Source organism: Vidua macroura, chromosome 12 (genome assembly GCF_024509145.1).
Source record: "Vidua macroura isolate BioBank_ID:100142 chromosome 12, ASM2450914v1, whole genome shotgun sequence".
NCBI lineage: Eukaryota > Metazoa > Chordata > Aves > Passeriformes > Viduidae > Vidua > Vidua macroura.
The window spans coordinates 15764086-15776918 of record NC_071582.1 but is presented as its reverse complement, the minus strand read 5'-3'; the positions used below and the strand labels follow the sequence as shown (position 1 = coordinate 15776918).

Below are 12833 nucleotides of genomic sequence, written 5' to 3'. Positions count from 1 at the left end.
TCAATATCTGGGGAAGTTTCAGTAGAATCCTTGCTGGCCACAGGTCAGGACATTGCCTTTTAATCACCTTCCCTTGTGTTGCACTTTGCAGCTGGTGTTTAACACAGGCTCCATCCAGGGGAACTTTGTGTACATCTGTGATGTGCTGCTTTGAGGATACCACACGTCTTGACAGAGGTTTCTGTAGTTGTTGTCTCAATGGAGGAGCCTTTGCTGTCCAAACAACAGCAGAGATTTTTGGCATTGTGACAAGGAAGTGACTGTCCCAAATGGTTTCTCTGTAGCTGCTCGTGGGCCGTTTTGGCTTGCTGCTCCAATCCTGAAAGTCTGCTGGCAGAGTAGTCGTATTCTAGGTTATTCTGCAGATGGGATTCTTATGGGAATAGGCAGAAAATATTTTTAATAAAAGGTTTAGCTGTCCTCATGCTATTAAGAAGGCTTTTACTGTGTTTGTTTTTTTTTTTTTTTTTTTTAACTCTGCATTCTAGCAACCTTCCACTGCTCTGAGTTAAAGAGAGCCCAGCTTGTAGGATTTGAGTCAGCTCCTGTAGGCTGGCACAGTCCTCTCACAGTGTGCATAGAGATCACTGCTTTTGTGGAGGCTGGAAACAAAATCAATGTCTTACCTGCTCTGTGTTTGATGTCCTTAGGAAGATCAGCAAAGCAAGAAGGTGTAGGGGGAGGCATGTACAGTTCTAAATGACCTTAAAAGCAAGTTCCCTCAAAGTTGTATCATCCTCCCCACTTCTCCCTTGAGCATTTGGGGCTTTGACTGTGAGGATGAGCGGAATCTGTGAATGGGTTCCATCTGGGCAGCTGAGTACTAATACAGTAATGTATTAGAATGCACATGCAGTATTTTCAAGAGCACTAGAAGTTCTTCCTACCCTTATTCTTCAAAACAACAGAACTAGTAAATCTACTCCTTCAGCTTTCATATCATCCTGTTGCTAATAGGTATCTGGTGTTGGAAGGAAAGCAGTTTACTCACCTTTCAGCTTCAGAGCATCCTGGTTGTATTGAGCAGTTGCGGCAATATCCGTGTGTGTTTTCCTCCCTTTCTCCACTTGCCTTTGATACCTTTCCAGCTGCATTTGCTCTCCTTAGGAAGCCACAGCCTCATCTCTGACAATTTTGGTGTTACCCACAGTGTCCTAATAGCAGTTTTGACCTTTCAATTAACTTCAGGATTGCCTCTTTCAGTAGACAAAATCTGTACGGATGCCAAAAGCCTCAGAACAGATTTGTGAGGTTGGCTGAAAGACCATGAAGATTAGGGACATATTTTCCCTTTTGTCAGGGAAATCAACAGCAAAAGGCCCCATCAGAAGAAGGAAACTTTCCCACTGACCACAAATAGGGGCTTAAATTGAATTTTCAAGCCTTTAAAAATAAATTGTCATTTTGTATTTAATTAATCAGGGTTTTGTGAATGTGGTAGTATGCTGAGGTCATGGGCAAAAAACAGCTTTTCCAGTAATTAGTACAGGGTCCATGCTGTTCTGGCAAAAACAGCCATGATGTCAGTCTGAGGCTGGAACAAGAAACTGTACCACACAGTGAACTTGAAACACAAACCTTATTATTAAAGGGGCATGTCTGACAACTGCAAGTTCTGGTTGTGTTGGACACATAGTATATTTTTCCTTTTAAAATTCCCAAAAGGTGTTTGGTTTGCTGTTTGGTTTTTTTTTCCCCTCAAGTTTCTGAGTCAATGAAATTGCTGCCATGCTTCTTTCTCCTGTTTCCCTTCCCTAAATAAATAATGAAATTACCAGACTTCCAACCCTCTTGTTTTGTAAATATGGCAAGTGGCCATTTCCATGTTTTTATTTAGCAGAAGCAGGTTTAGTTTTTAGTTTTGTTGTGTGAACCCAAATGCAAGGGGCAGGTGGAGCAGTGAGAGCACACAGGGCATGCCCAGGCAGGTCATGCTCTTGTAGCCATGTAGACCTTTGTTTTAGGTGAAATTTCAATGGTTTCAGTGCAAGCCAAGTGTTGTGACAGCATTTGGAGTATGTAGTTTTGCAGCACTCAGATTCTAGTTTCTGATGAGTTCCTGGAGTCCTGCAGAGCTGCAAAAGAAAAGTTTGTTTGGCTTTAGGTACGTTAGCAAAATCTTTTATTTAAATTACTTAAAACTCTTGAGATTGCTTGTTGCTGTATATAAATAGCCTGGGTGGCTTATAGTTCTTGGCTTATACTGGGAGTGAGAAGAGTTATACACCTTTTCCTTTTAAAATCTATTAGAAATACTTATCTCTGATGATACATATAAATTCCAAAGATAACATTATTTTAGAGTTGTGACCCTCAATAACTTGGTCTTATTTGATTTAATGCAAAGAGTGTGTGTGTCAAAAGAATTGCTCAGTTGTGTTTCCTCAGCCCATGCCATTTTTCTTTTTTTTTTTTACCATTTGTCTGAATTCTGTTTTGCAGGCCATGACTGCTGTGAGACAGTGAAGGTGGCACTTTGTGCCTCTAGAGAAGGTCACCCCGTTCTGGTTGTGGCAGAAGAGAGTTTCCAGTTTGTCCAGGACGAAGCCTACGATGCCGCCCAGTTTCTGGCCACCTGTGCTGGCAACCAGCAGGCGCTGAATTTCACACGGTTCTTGGACCGCTCAAGGCCACCTGCTGCAGACGTGGACTTTTTGGATGAGAAAGTGGCCTTGGCATTTCGACACCTGAAGCTGCCGGCAGAATGGAATGTGCTGGGAGCAGACCAGTCCCTGACCGGTGAGGACTTGTGGGGCACAGTGAGATTTGCAGGCTGGGAGAGAGGTAAAAAGCCTGGGAGAAAGGGTTCCCTGCCTTGGGAGCCTGCCATGTACCTTCCAATGGGTGCTCAGAGGTGGGATGTGATGTCCACATCCCATATCTTGCCCTTTAACTTCCATAAAATATAAAAGGTATAAATATATTTTAATATAAAATATATAATTGTAACTCATGATTTCTCCTGCTCTTCTCTTATGAAATAGCACGAGCTGACAGTCAGTATTTTCACATATAGCCTGAAAACATTTTTTTGTGTGTGTAACAATGGCATGTGTGTCAGCATAGTGCTATATGCTGGTAGAACACTGTGTGTGGAATAGCTGATGCTCCTGGAAATATCCTCGTGACAGAAATTTGGCGCTTGTAGTAAATGTTGGTTCTATAGCACATGTGCAAAACGACTGTGACATGAAAAACACATGTGATTTTTCTTGGAGAACTTGAGGCTCTGGCCCTGAGGGTTTATATCACATCCCTGGATGCACGCAGGATGGGCTAACACTGCAGCTCCCCAAAATAGCCTGGACAATTTTGCAAATAAGGAAAAGGTGGGAAAACTTGACCCTTAACCACAGTAGTGAAGGCTACTGAGAGCTTGTAAATAAATCCCAAGGCTGGCCCAAAGTCCCTGGTGGCTGCTGAAGCAGAAGTGCTGAGGTGTTCAGAGTGCTGTGGTGTGTCTGTGTCCTTGGAGTTCTGCTTATTTTGTCACAAGGGGCTGAAAGGAAACACACGTGGGACCAGGAGACTAGTTGCAGTATGTACAAATCCTTGCTGTAAATTTCCAGGGTATTTTGGCAAACAGTTTCACTTCAGGAATGTGACTGTGAGGCATCTGTTATCTTTTATGAGATGCAATGGCACAAACACTTGAATGGGGCTGGGATGTGGCTTGCTTGGCACAGCAGGCTCAGTTCTGCTCACTGCAACAGGGTTTTCCACAGGAGATTTTCTTGCTTTATTTTTCTTCAGCTTGCTGACTGCTTTTGTAAAGCTCAATACAAGGACAGGCAATTCCCTTGTTAGCAGACATTAAAACATTTGATCATACTTAATGGCTCCTTGATAGAAATTCAGCAGCTGTCATAGGTTTACAAGGAGATAACACTTCTTTTCCTCTGTGTGGAAGTCACCGATGTTTCTTTCTGCATTTGAAAAGTATTGTGATAATGCAGACATTTCTGGTTTAAGTGATATAAATACAGTCACAGTGATCTTAACGAAAACTTTGAAACTCTGAATTGTTGCTGTTTTTGCAGGAAGGCTAAGATCTGCCTTTTTTTTTTTTAATTATTATTCTTTGGAAAATCAGCACTTAGGGAAACCAGGCCATAAGATTTACATTGGTTTGCTCAGTTTGCTTATGTGTCTGGAAGTTGTGGTTATGCAGGACTCTGTATGTTAATGCACTTGTGGAGCATCCACAGTGAGAAGGGGGAGCTCTGTAGTGCCAAATTCTGTAGCTCTTGAGTGTTTTGGCATCTTGTAGTGAGGTGTGCCTAGATAGAAGTGAATAAATATAATGTCACTAAATGCAAATTTAATTCAAGAATATTAGTGCTGAAAATATGTTCCTTTTTGTTAGAGGCAGAGTTATCTGGTAGTTTTTTTGCAGGGAGATATTTACACATAGGGAATTCAGGGGAATTTCTGTGTCTGTAACAGGAAGGATCTGCATACATAAGCATCCTTTTGGTCACAAAACTGTTTTGCTAGAGTGAGATGGAAGAGATGTCCCTGGTTTATGATGGAGCGCTAGATTAGAAAAACCTCTGTGCTAAAATATAGCACCCTTATTCTGGTGCTTGTGTGTTAAATTGTGTGTGGGAGAGAGAAAAGCACTGCAAAGATTGCACTGTAGGAGTATTTGAACAATTAGGCACATTCTGGCCAATGCCTGCAGTGGGACACCCTGTCCTGCACTGCTTCACTACCTATGAACAGCTACTGCAATTCATGCTTCACATTTCCCTAAATGTCAGCACCAGATAACTTCAAATAACCTTCTCGAAGGAGAAAATACTATAGAAATGAGAACAAAAGAAAATGTCAGATCCCTTATTGAAAGATGTTTAGCGCTGCCTCTGAGCTGGCACGTCTCTATGGGCTCTTGTGGGCTGGAAACAAAACGCTGCTGTTCAGCAAAACCTCTGAAGGCAGGAGTGAGCCGGGAGCCTCTGCCAGCCCCCCGAGTGCCACAGCCTGATGGGGAACTGCTGCTCAGAGGAGGCTGCTGTTGTCAAACACGCTGAAAGGTCGAATTTTCAAAGGCCTGTAGTAAGAGTCTAACTTTTGCAAAAGTTAGGGAGTACTGGCTTTCTGCAGGCAGAAGCTGGGTACAAGATCTACCACTGAGCACAAATCCAGGCTGAATTTTGAGCAAGGGGTGGCTTTGTGTGGAGGCTTCTCCTTGCTTTTGCCTGCACCCAGCCCTGGCCAGGCTTCGAGCAGAGGGCAGGGAGTTCACTGCTGTCACCCCAGAGGGCAGAGAGGCTGCTGGAAGTTCCACCCACCTCAGTCTCCTGAGGCTGTTGAACTCATCTGCTGTGTCACTGAACAGACACAGCTGCAGAACTGGGCATGGGAGCACCTAGGATCCCTGGCATCAAAGGATCAGAGGTGCTCGGGCTCCATTCTCTTGCTGGGACTGGCAGAGGGTACTCAACATTTGGTGGGATGATCTGGGAGGTAGAAGAGAGCTTGGGACAGTGTGTGGCTGGGGAAGAGCACAGTCCCTCAGACACAGCTGTGCTCTTCACCAATCATACACTGTCCCTCCACAGCAAGCAACTCCTGGGCCTTGCTCTTAGTTATCGGTCTATCTGTATGAGCTCCAATGGCATCCACATTTCAGAATATCCATAATTAAGGATTAGTCTTGTTACTGTGGTATTCCAAACACAGCATTTCTTTCAGGTGCCATATAATCATGTCTGTCTTAATAATTACAAGTGCACTGTAACTTTCTAAAGAACATAGTTGTTACTGCTGTCAACAGTGGGGCTATTTACTGCTCTCAGTGGCATTTAAAGGCAGCTATTTAAATGGAACAGACTGTTAACGCTTTATGTCTAGAAATCAAAATTTAATATGTATCCTGAGGATGTATGCAATGCTAATGCAGGACTGTGATGTTCTATTTTTAATTACTGAAGAGAAAATAAGCTAACTAGAAAACCACAACTGAATACTTTAAGGTATAAGTAATGATAATGGCTTATTTATGTTGCAGTGGGGTAAAAAAAAAGGAGAAAAAAATGAGGGAGGACCTGAGGCTCAGGTATGAAAAACGTAGAGAGCTTGATTATATCACTAGTAAACAGATCACTTTCAAAATAACTTGGAAGTAATATTATGACAAAACCTTTGAGGAAACAGTCTTTCCATTTTGCTTATTAAAAGTGAGTGGTGAAACCCAGAGCTGTGGTTGATTTTTGGTTGTGTGAGCTTTCTTTGGTGCTTCAGGAGCTGGTTAATGTTGGCAGAGGGTTGCTGTGATCACCATGATATGGAGCAATTCCCCTGGGAGTGTAAGGACTGCTGTGAGATAGTGAGCCAGGTTTTCAGGCAGATAACCAGGAGACCATCAGATTAGATAGAACACTTAACTGATTGCAGTTACTGATGTGTTGAATATGTACAGCTTCCCAGAAGTGCTCTGGGATAAACACGGTCCTTCGATAAGGACTGTTTGGGAAATTAAACTCCATGACCTCACCAGGTGGGGGTGGGTGTAGAGGGAAATTCTCTGCCCTGGTTTGAAATAGTCTGAATATGTTAGGATTATGGGTTTAATAGCTTCATGTACAAAACCAGTAGGATTTCAATGTACAGGATAACGTGAGTTTCACTGGGAATACAGATCATGAATTGGGTTTTTTTTTTTTTTGCATGAAGGGAGAATGTCTGAAGGGAGAAAGTCACCAAAAAATCTTATTTTAAACAAAAAATCCTAAAAAAAACTTCTTAAAACCTTTAGAATTAGGTTATTAGTACCTAGAATTTTTTTCCCATGGGAGGATGCTAAAGTTATGCTACTGATGATGTATTTCAGACATGAAGCTTTAATCTGTTCATCTGCTGCACTCTTGTTATAGTTTCTCTTGGAAACCTTTCAATGTAATAGTTACAGGTGTTCTTTTGGTTGGGTTTCATATCCTTTCCAGTCTGCTGCTCAGCTTCTGTGCTCTCTGATAAAGGATGGTATGGTATAAATCATCATGATCTGTTCAGTGCCAACAGCACAAAGTGCTCTGTTCAGCAGCAGTCCTTGATAAGATGTAAAAAGTCTTTTCCACATCTAAATTTAGTGCCCTCTGCAGTGGAAAATGGGAAGCAGAAAGCAATTCTTGTTCAGACAGCATCAGAAATGTTCTGCTCAAGACTGAGATGTACCGCTTAGTCTGTGGCCGAGAAATCGTTGGCATGAGAATGTTCCTGCTCCCTTTGATATTAGCAGGAATGGGGACATGGAGATCTTTTGGTGTGCTTTGAAAAATGTCTTGTTTATCAGATTAAGAAAGGAATTACCCACACATCTTTGTATTAACTGAGCTCATATCTCCAAACACATCATCTTTGCCTTGACCTTTCTGCAGGGCAGTTATCTGCTGGAGCCTTCCTCTAGGACCTCAGTGTGAGGTGGCAGCTTGGTTCTGGGATTTTTTACCCTTGTTTCTCAAGGATTGATCTGAGCAGTGAGAACATTTTCAGCAGAAAGCAAGATTTTGGGGCCAGAGATGATGGTAGATTTCCAAATTGCTGAGTGTACATGCGTTTGGGTGAGAACCAAGTAAAGGTCACGAGCACAGGAAGACGAAGCAATGCTACCCCATTCCATGGCTGGCTCGTGAGATGTCTCAGGGCATGGAGGATAAACTGAGCATTAGATGTAGCTTACTCTACTCTATCTGGAAAGGTGTTTTAAAAAAAGGAACAGTAGTTTTTGGGGATTTTTTTGTTATTTAATCAGGTTTAAAATGAAAGTTTTTACTTAGTGTTCTTGGGCATGTTATACTCAAAGTTTTTTTTCCCCTTCAATGCTTATTTGTTTTGTCCTAATAGCACCTTAAACCTTAATCCTTTACTATTAGCAAAGTACATATGACAGTCTTCTATGGAAATTTGGTCAGTTGTGCAGATAAACTGTCTGTTCATGTATCACAGCAGAAAACAATTACACAAAAATAATATATTCAAAGTCTTGTGTTTTGCCAGCTGGACTAGAGTACCCTGCCATTATGGGGCAATAATCATATGTTTCAACTCTTGCCGATTACTAGGAAATGAGAAAGGAACAAAACAATCTTGGCCTTTTCAGTATCGTGTGTATTTCCACAATTTCCTAATTACCAGAAGCTTCTTGCTGACATTCAAACGACAGCCATTTTAAGACAAGAAGCTCTTGCTTGGTATGTAGTAGAAGAAGGGGCTCTGGCTTTTGCATGTTAAAGCTTTTGATATTCTTTCATGTGTGGGACATTTTGCACCATGACAAGATCATAAAATCATTGACTGGATTTCAAACATTTTGTGTGACAAGCTTCATCTTTGCAAAGGTAGGAAGTCTCAAGGGATCTGTCTGTCTTCTTCCCCTCTCCATCCAGAAAAATGTCCATACTTGATGCAGACCAGCTCTTGTCTAGTTTTGAGCAACACCAGACACCAACAGATGTATTTTCATTATATATTAGTGGTTAATCCAGCCCACAGATGGCACATGCCTTTTTAACTGTCACCATGCAAGCTTTGAACACTCCAGAACCTTCCAAAGCCTTTGCCTGGGGCCCCTGCAGTTGTTGGATGTACAGTACTTTGTCTCTTTGCTGCCATCATCTGTGCCCATCTGTTAGGGTGGCCTCGTGCCAGGTTCTATGTCAGGCAGAGCCTTCCAAAAGTGGATAGGGAGTGAGCCTGTGTGTTTAATATGCTCTGGTGGCAGCACGCCACCTCTCCTTGTACAGATCCTGTGTGCACACTGTCACCGCCCAAAGGCATCAGGGCAGCGCCACATTCACCTCAGCTGTGTTTGCAGACACCTCCAGCCACGCTCTGGAGCTACCCTGTCCACTGATTCAGTGATAAAGAAGATTGTTTCTACAGAACAGGAAAGGTGTTCTCAGAAGGTGCAGTCATATCAGCAGATTGGGACAACTGGGAAGGCATTGTGACAACTGGGAGGGGTCATTTCATCTTTGGACATATGAGACAGAGAGAAGCACCCATTTGGCTCAGGGACAAGAGGAATATCTGCCTGCATCTTGCAGAACTTGCAGTTGGTAGTGTGTATTTAGTGGTGAACCATGAGCTGGTGAGCAGAAGATGCTTCTCCCTATTGGTAATGCTCTTCAGCTGCAGGAGGAGGAAGCATTTTGGTCCAGGGATCTGTGCTTATGCTTTGCAGGTCTACACTGCTCAGCTCTGGGGCAAGACTGTCCATTCTAATTAGTAAGATGATTTTCCCTTTCAATTAAGCAGCCATAACAGGAGATCCCATGTGAGAACAGAACATGGTCAGACCAGTGCAACACATTCTTTATTTGGATGGCAGTTGTTTGCTCTGACAGAAGTGCTTTTGTGCCTCCTGCATCTCTGTAGGAAGAATTACAGCACATTAATTTTGTTGGCTCTGCCAGTCAGTGTACAGGTAGTGTGGGAGCTTTGTGCATGTACAAGTTCTTGGAGTAAAACATTGGGCATTTGCTTTCACTCTAGAAAAGTCCTACCTGTATCCACATTTTGCAGCCTCATCAGTACCCTCTCTTTTGTGTCTGTCTATATGCTGTGTTACTTGTCATTTTTCTTTAAATCCAGGGCTGCAACCATTGATTAACCTCCATGTGGTGCTATTTCTGAATCATTGTGCTCTTTAACATTTAATACCCAAATCCTTCTCATTACTTAGCCAAAGGCTGAGAATTTGTCTCTGGGAGAGCTCAACCATTCCCTTTTCTCTGATCAGCTGGAACCTCCATTCAGAGACACTCGTGTATTCAGGGCAGCTTGGTTTTGCTTTACGGTAATCAAGAGGAGGTTAGGGGGAATACTTGGTTTGTAGCCCAGAGACCTAATTTGGAGTCATTCAGAAGAGAAATGGTGCCAGAAAGCCTTTGGTTCTTGCATACAGATTAGTTCTTCAGAATTGGATCCAAAAAGTTGTGAAAAATTGTGTGTGAGGCAGTGGAGAGCTGCCCGTTTTTGCTTTGTTTTGTTTTTCACCAAAGGTCTTAATGATGTCCCTAAAGTAAGTAAATAAGCAAGAAAAACAGCAGCACTTTGAAGAAGTGACTTCTCTTGGGGCACACTTCTTAAAGAAAAAAAATACGAAATTGAATCGTAAAGCCATTATGTGCATGCATTTTAAAACCTGTTGTATAGATTTGGCTGGAACCCAAATCAATAAGCCAATAAATTATTTCTGTGATATTAAAGCATTTATACCGAGCATGCTCATTGACATGGCTTTCTGAGACCCAGTTGGTGCTTTTTGTTGTTGTTGCTGTCAGTCAATACTGAAATCCTTTGTTAATTAAAAGAACAAATTTTTATTTCTTGCAATTTTTTTAACCCAAATGCTTTTGCCTTTCATAGGGAAATAACAAGCTTTGATCTGCAAATGCTGGATTTCAGCAGTGCATCTGGAGCTCATTTCTAGTTAAAGCTTTTCAGAGCATCATTCTAGGGCTGCAGCTTTTGGAGTAGGGGGATATTTTTCTGAGATGAAAGCTCAGGCTCTAGAGTGACTTTTACCAAATTAGAAGGTCACGGTTATTAAATACAAAAAGCAGCAGTGGAGATTTGTAGTTTATAAATGCTGCTACTCAGAGTGACAGAGCTACTGTATTAAGCTGAGAAAAGCTGGTCTGAGGCATAATCAAACCAGGAAAGAAAACCTTGGGGCTTTTTTTTTTTTTTTTTTTTTTTTTTTGTTTTGTTTTGTTTTGTTTTGTTTTGTTTTGTTTTTGTTTGGGGTTTTTTTTTTGTTTTTTTTTGTTTGTTTTGGGTTTTCTGTCTGTATGAGTTTTTAAACAGTTCTCTTTTGTAACTGTTTTGGATATGTGCATCAAATATAATTGCTTTGGTTTTTTTTTGGTTTTTTTTTTTTTTTCTTCATGCCTTGGGATATATCAGCATCCCATTAGGTAACAAAAGTTGTTTATCCCTAAAACCTGGTCCTGGTTGTGTGAGAAGAAGTTTTGGACATCCAGGAAAACCCACCTGACCACGCTTCTGTTTGAGCGTGCTGGGGCTTGGTGGTGGCTGTGGCTGTTCAGGAAATTGTGGGGTTTTCACATTGACTTCTGTGGTCAATCTCAGCATGAGAGGTCCTGAGCACTTCCAGCCCCACTGAAGCATGTCCCTCACTTTGAGACTGGTGTCTCCTGGATATTGGCAACCAGGCTGTTTTTCCAGGTGCTGCAGGTTCCTTTGGGCTGTCAGCTCCATGCCAGCCGCTGTGTGGTGGAGCTGGGATGTGGGGATATAACATTCCCCTAACCTGCAAGCCTACAAATTCCCATTTGTTTTTTTCTTTTCCTCCCTTCCCAGAGAACATCCCTCGGGAAACGCTGATGCATTTTGCGGTGAGGCTGGGTCTGCTGCGGCTGACGTGGTTTCTGCTCCAGCAGCCGGGTGGAAGAGGAGCTCTCAGCATCCACAACAACGAAGGGGCAACGCCTGTGAGCTTGGCCTTGGAGAGGGGCTACCAGAAGCTGCACCAGCTTTTGACAGAGTAAGGATGATTTGGTGGTTCCTCTGCTGGTTTTCCATTCTCTACCATGCTTGGCTTTGCTGTACATTATTACTCAATGATGTCTGAGTGCTATACTCTGTCCTTAAAGGCAATTTTGATATAACTTTGCTTTTACCCTTCTTGCTAGCAGCAGTGGGGGCAGTCCTGAGAGTTTAGGGGAAATGCAATAATAGTTTTGGGGGGGTTTTCTTGTTGCTCAATATTCTGCTTCCAGCTGTCTTGTAAAGTCCAAAGTGAGTCACTGTAATATTGACTAATTAAGACAAATCTTATGCAAACACAAATGAAAAGCTTTTCTTCAAGCAAGCACAACTGCCTATAAGAGGGGAACTAACAGGAATTGTGGTGGTGGACTCTTGTATTCTTACTTTTTAGAGAGGGAGTTTTTTAGTTAAATGAAATAATGATCATTATATTGACATAAGGCAGCATCTTGTAGAGAATAGGCATTTTACTGGTGTAGGTTAAAAAAATAAAGTAAGAATTAGTGCAAATATTTAAAGGAGAACAGAATATTTAACAGAAACAGGTCTGTTGTAAATAGTCTTGAGAAAGAGTCAGGTCTTAGAATGCATAGCAAGTAACTAGTGGCATGAGCATTTATTGCACTGCTTTACAAAGAATCCTTTGGAAAATGGCAAGCAGCAAATGTTTGGAGATCTAGCTTTAATAGCTGAGGCTAATAAAGACAAAGAGCTTAAAAAAATCTCAAGAGGGCTGTTTGTATAGGAGAAAAAATTTAGTCTCTGTGTGTGTTATTCTGATGCCTGATTCTCTTAAGCTTTGTTATAAACTTTGTGTTTCTGAATTGATTTCTCAGATATTTGGAGTTTATGTTGAGTGACCCAATGTCATGTTTAGGAGTCTGCTGTGTTGTCCACATAATCACGCAATGTTCCCTGTTATGAATTGTAAATTATTCTGCTTTCTATAGTTGTTGGGTGCAGTGTTGGGGGACAGAAAATATGATCTGTATTGCTGGAGTGATTGCATTTAAGTTTTATCCTCAAATTCAGGCAGCCACTTGGAAAGGTGATGATGAAGGGGAAGGTGCAGGGTGAGATGGGACCTATACCCAAATAGCTTCTGCTGCCACCCTTGCTGGCATCAGTTCAGAGAGGATCACAGTGTTACATTATTCTCCATCAAGGTCAGTCATACTGTGAAAGCACAACTATCTCACAGGCTAGATTGTAAAAATGGGATGTGCAAATTCATCCTGTAACTGCAGCAAGGTTCTCCAAGGTGAGACTAACCACATTAACAGGCTTTACATACTGTCAGGAAGCTTAAGCTGGCC

General features: G+C 42.0%; 1 protein-coding gene across 1 annotated transcript in view; it reads left to right on the top strand.

The window, feature by feature from the left end:
• LOC128813520 (A-kinase anchor protein 13-like) overlaps positions 1-12833 on the top strand; it is a 106397-nt gene that overhangs the window by 83827 nt on the left and 9737 nt on the right. Inside the window, exons 6-7 of the mRNA XM_053988730.1 lie at positions 2443-2739; positions 11329-11512. Coding sequence (XP_053844705.1) covers positions 2443-2739; positions 11329-11512 — 481 coding nt within the window. The remainder of the gene's footprint in view (positions 1-2442; positions 2740-11328; positions 11513-12833) is intronic.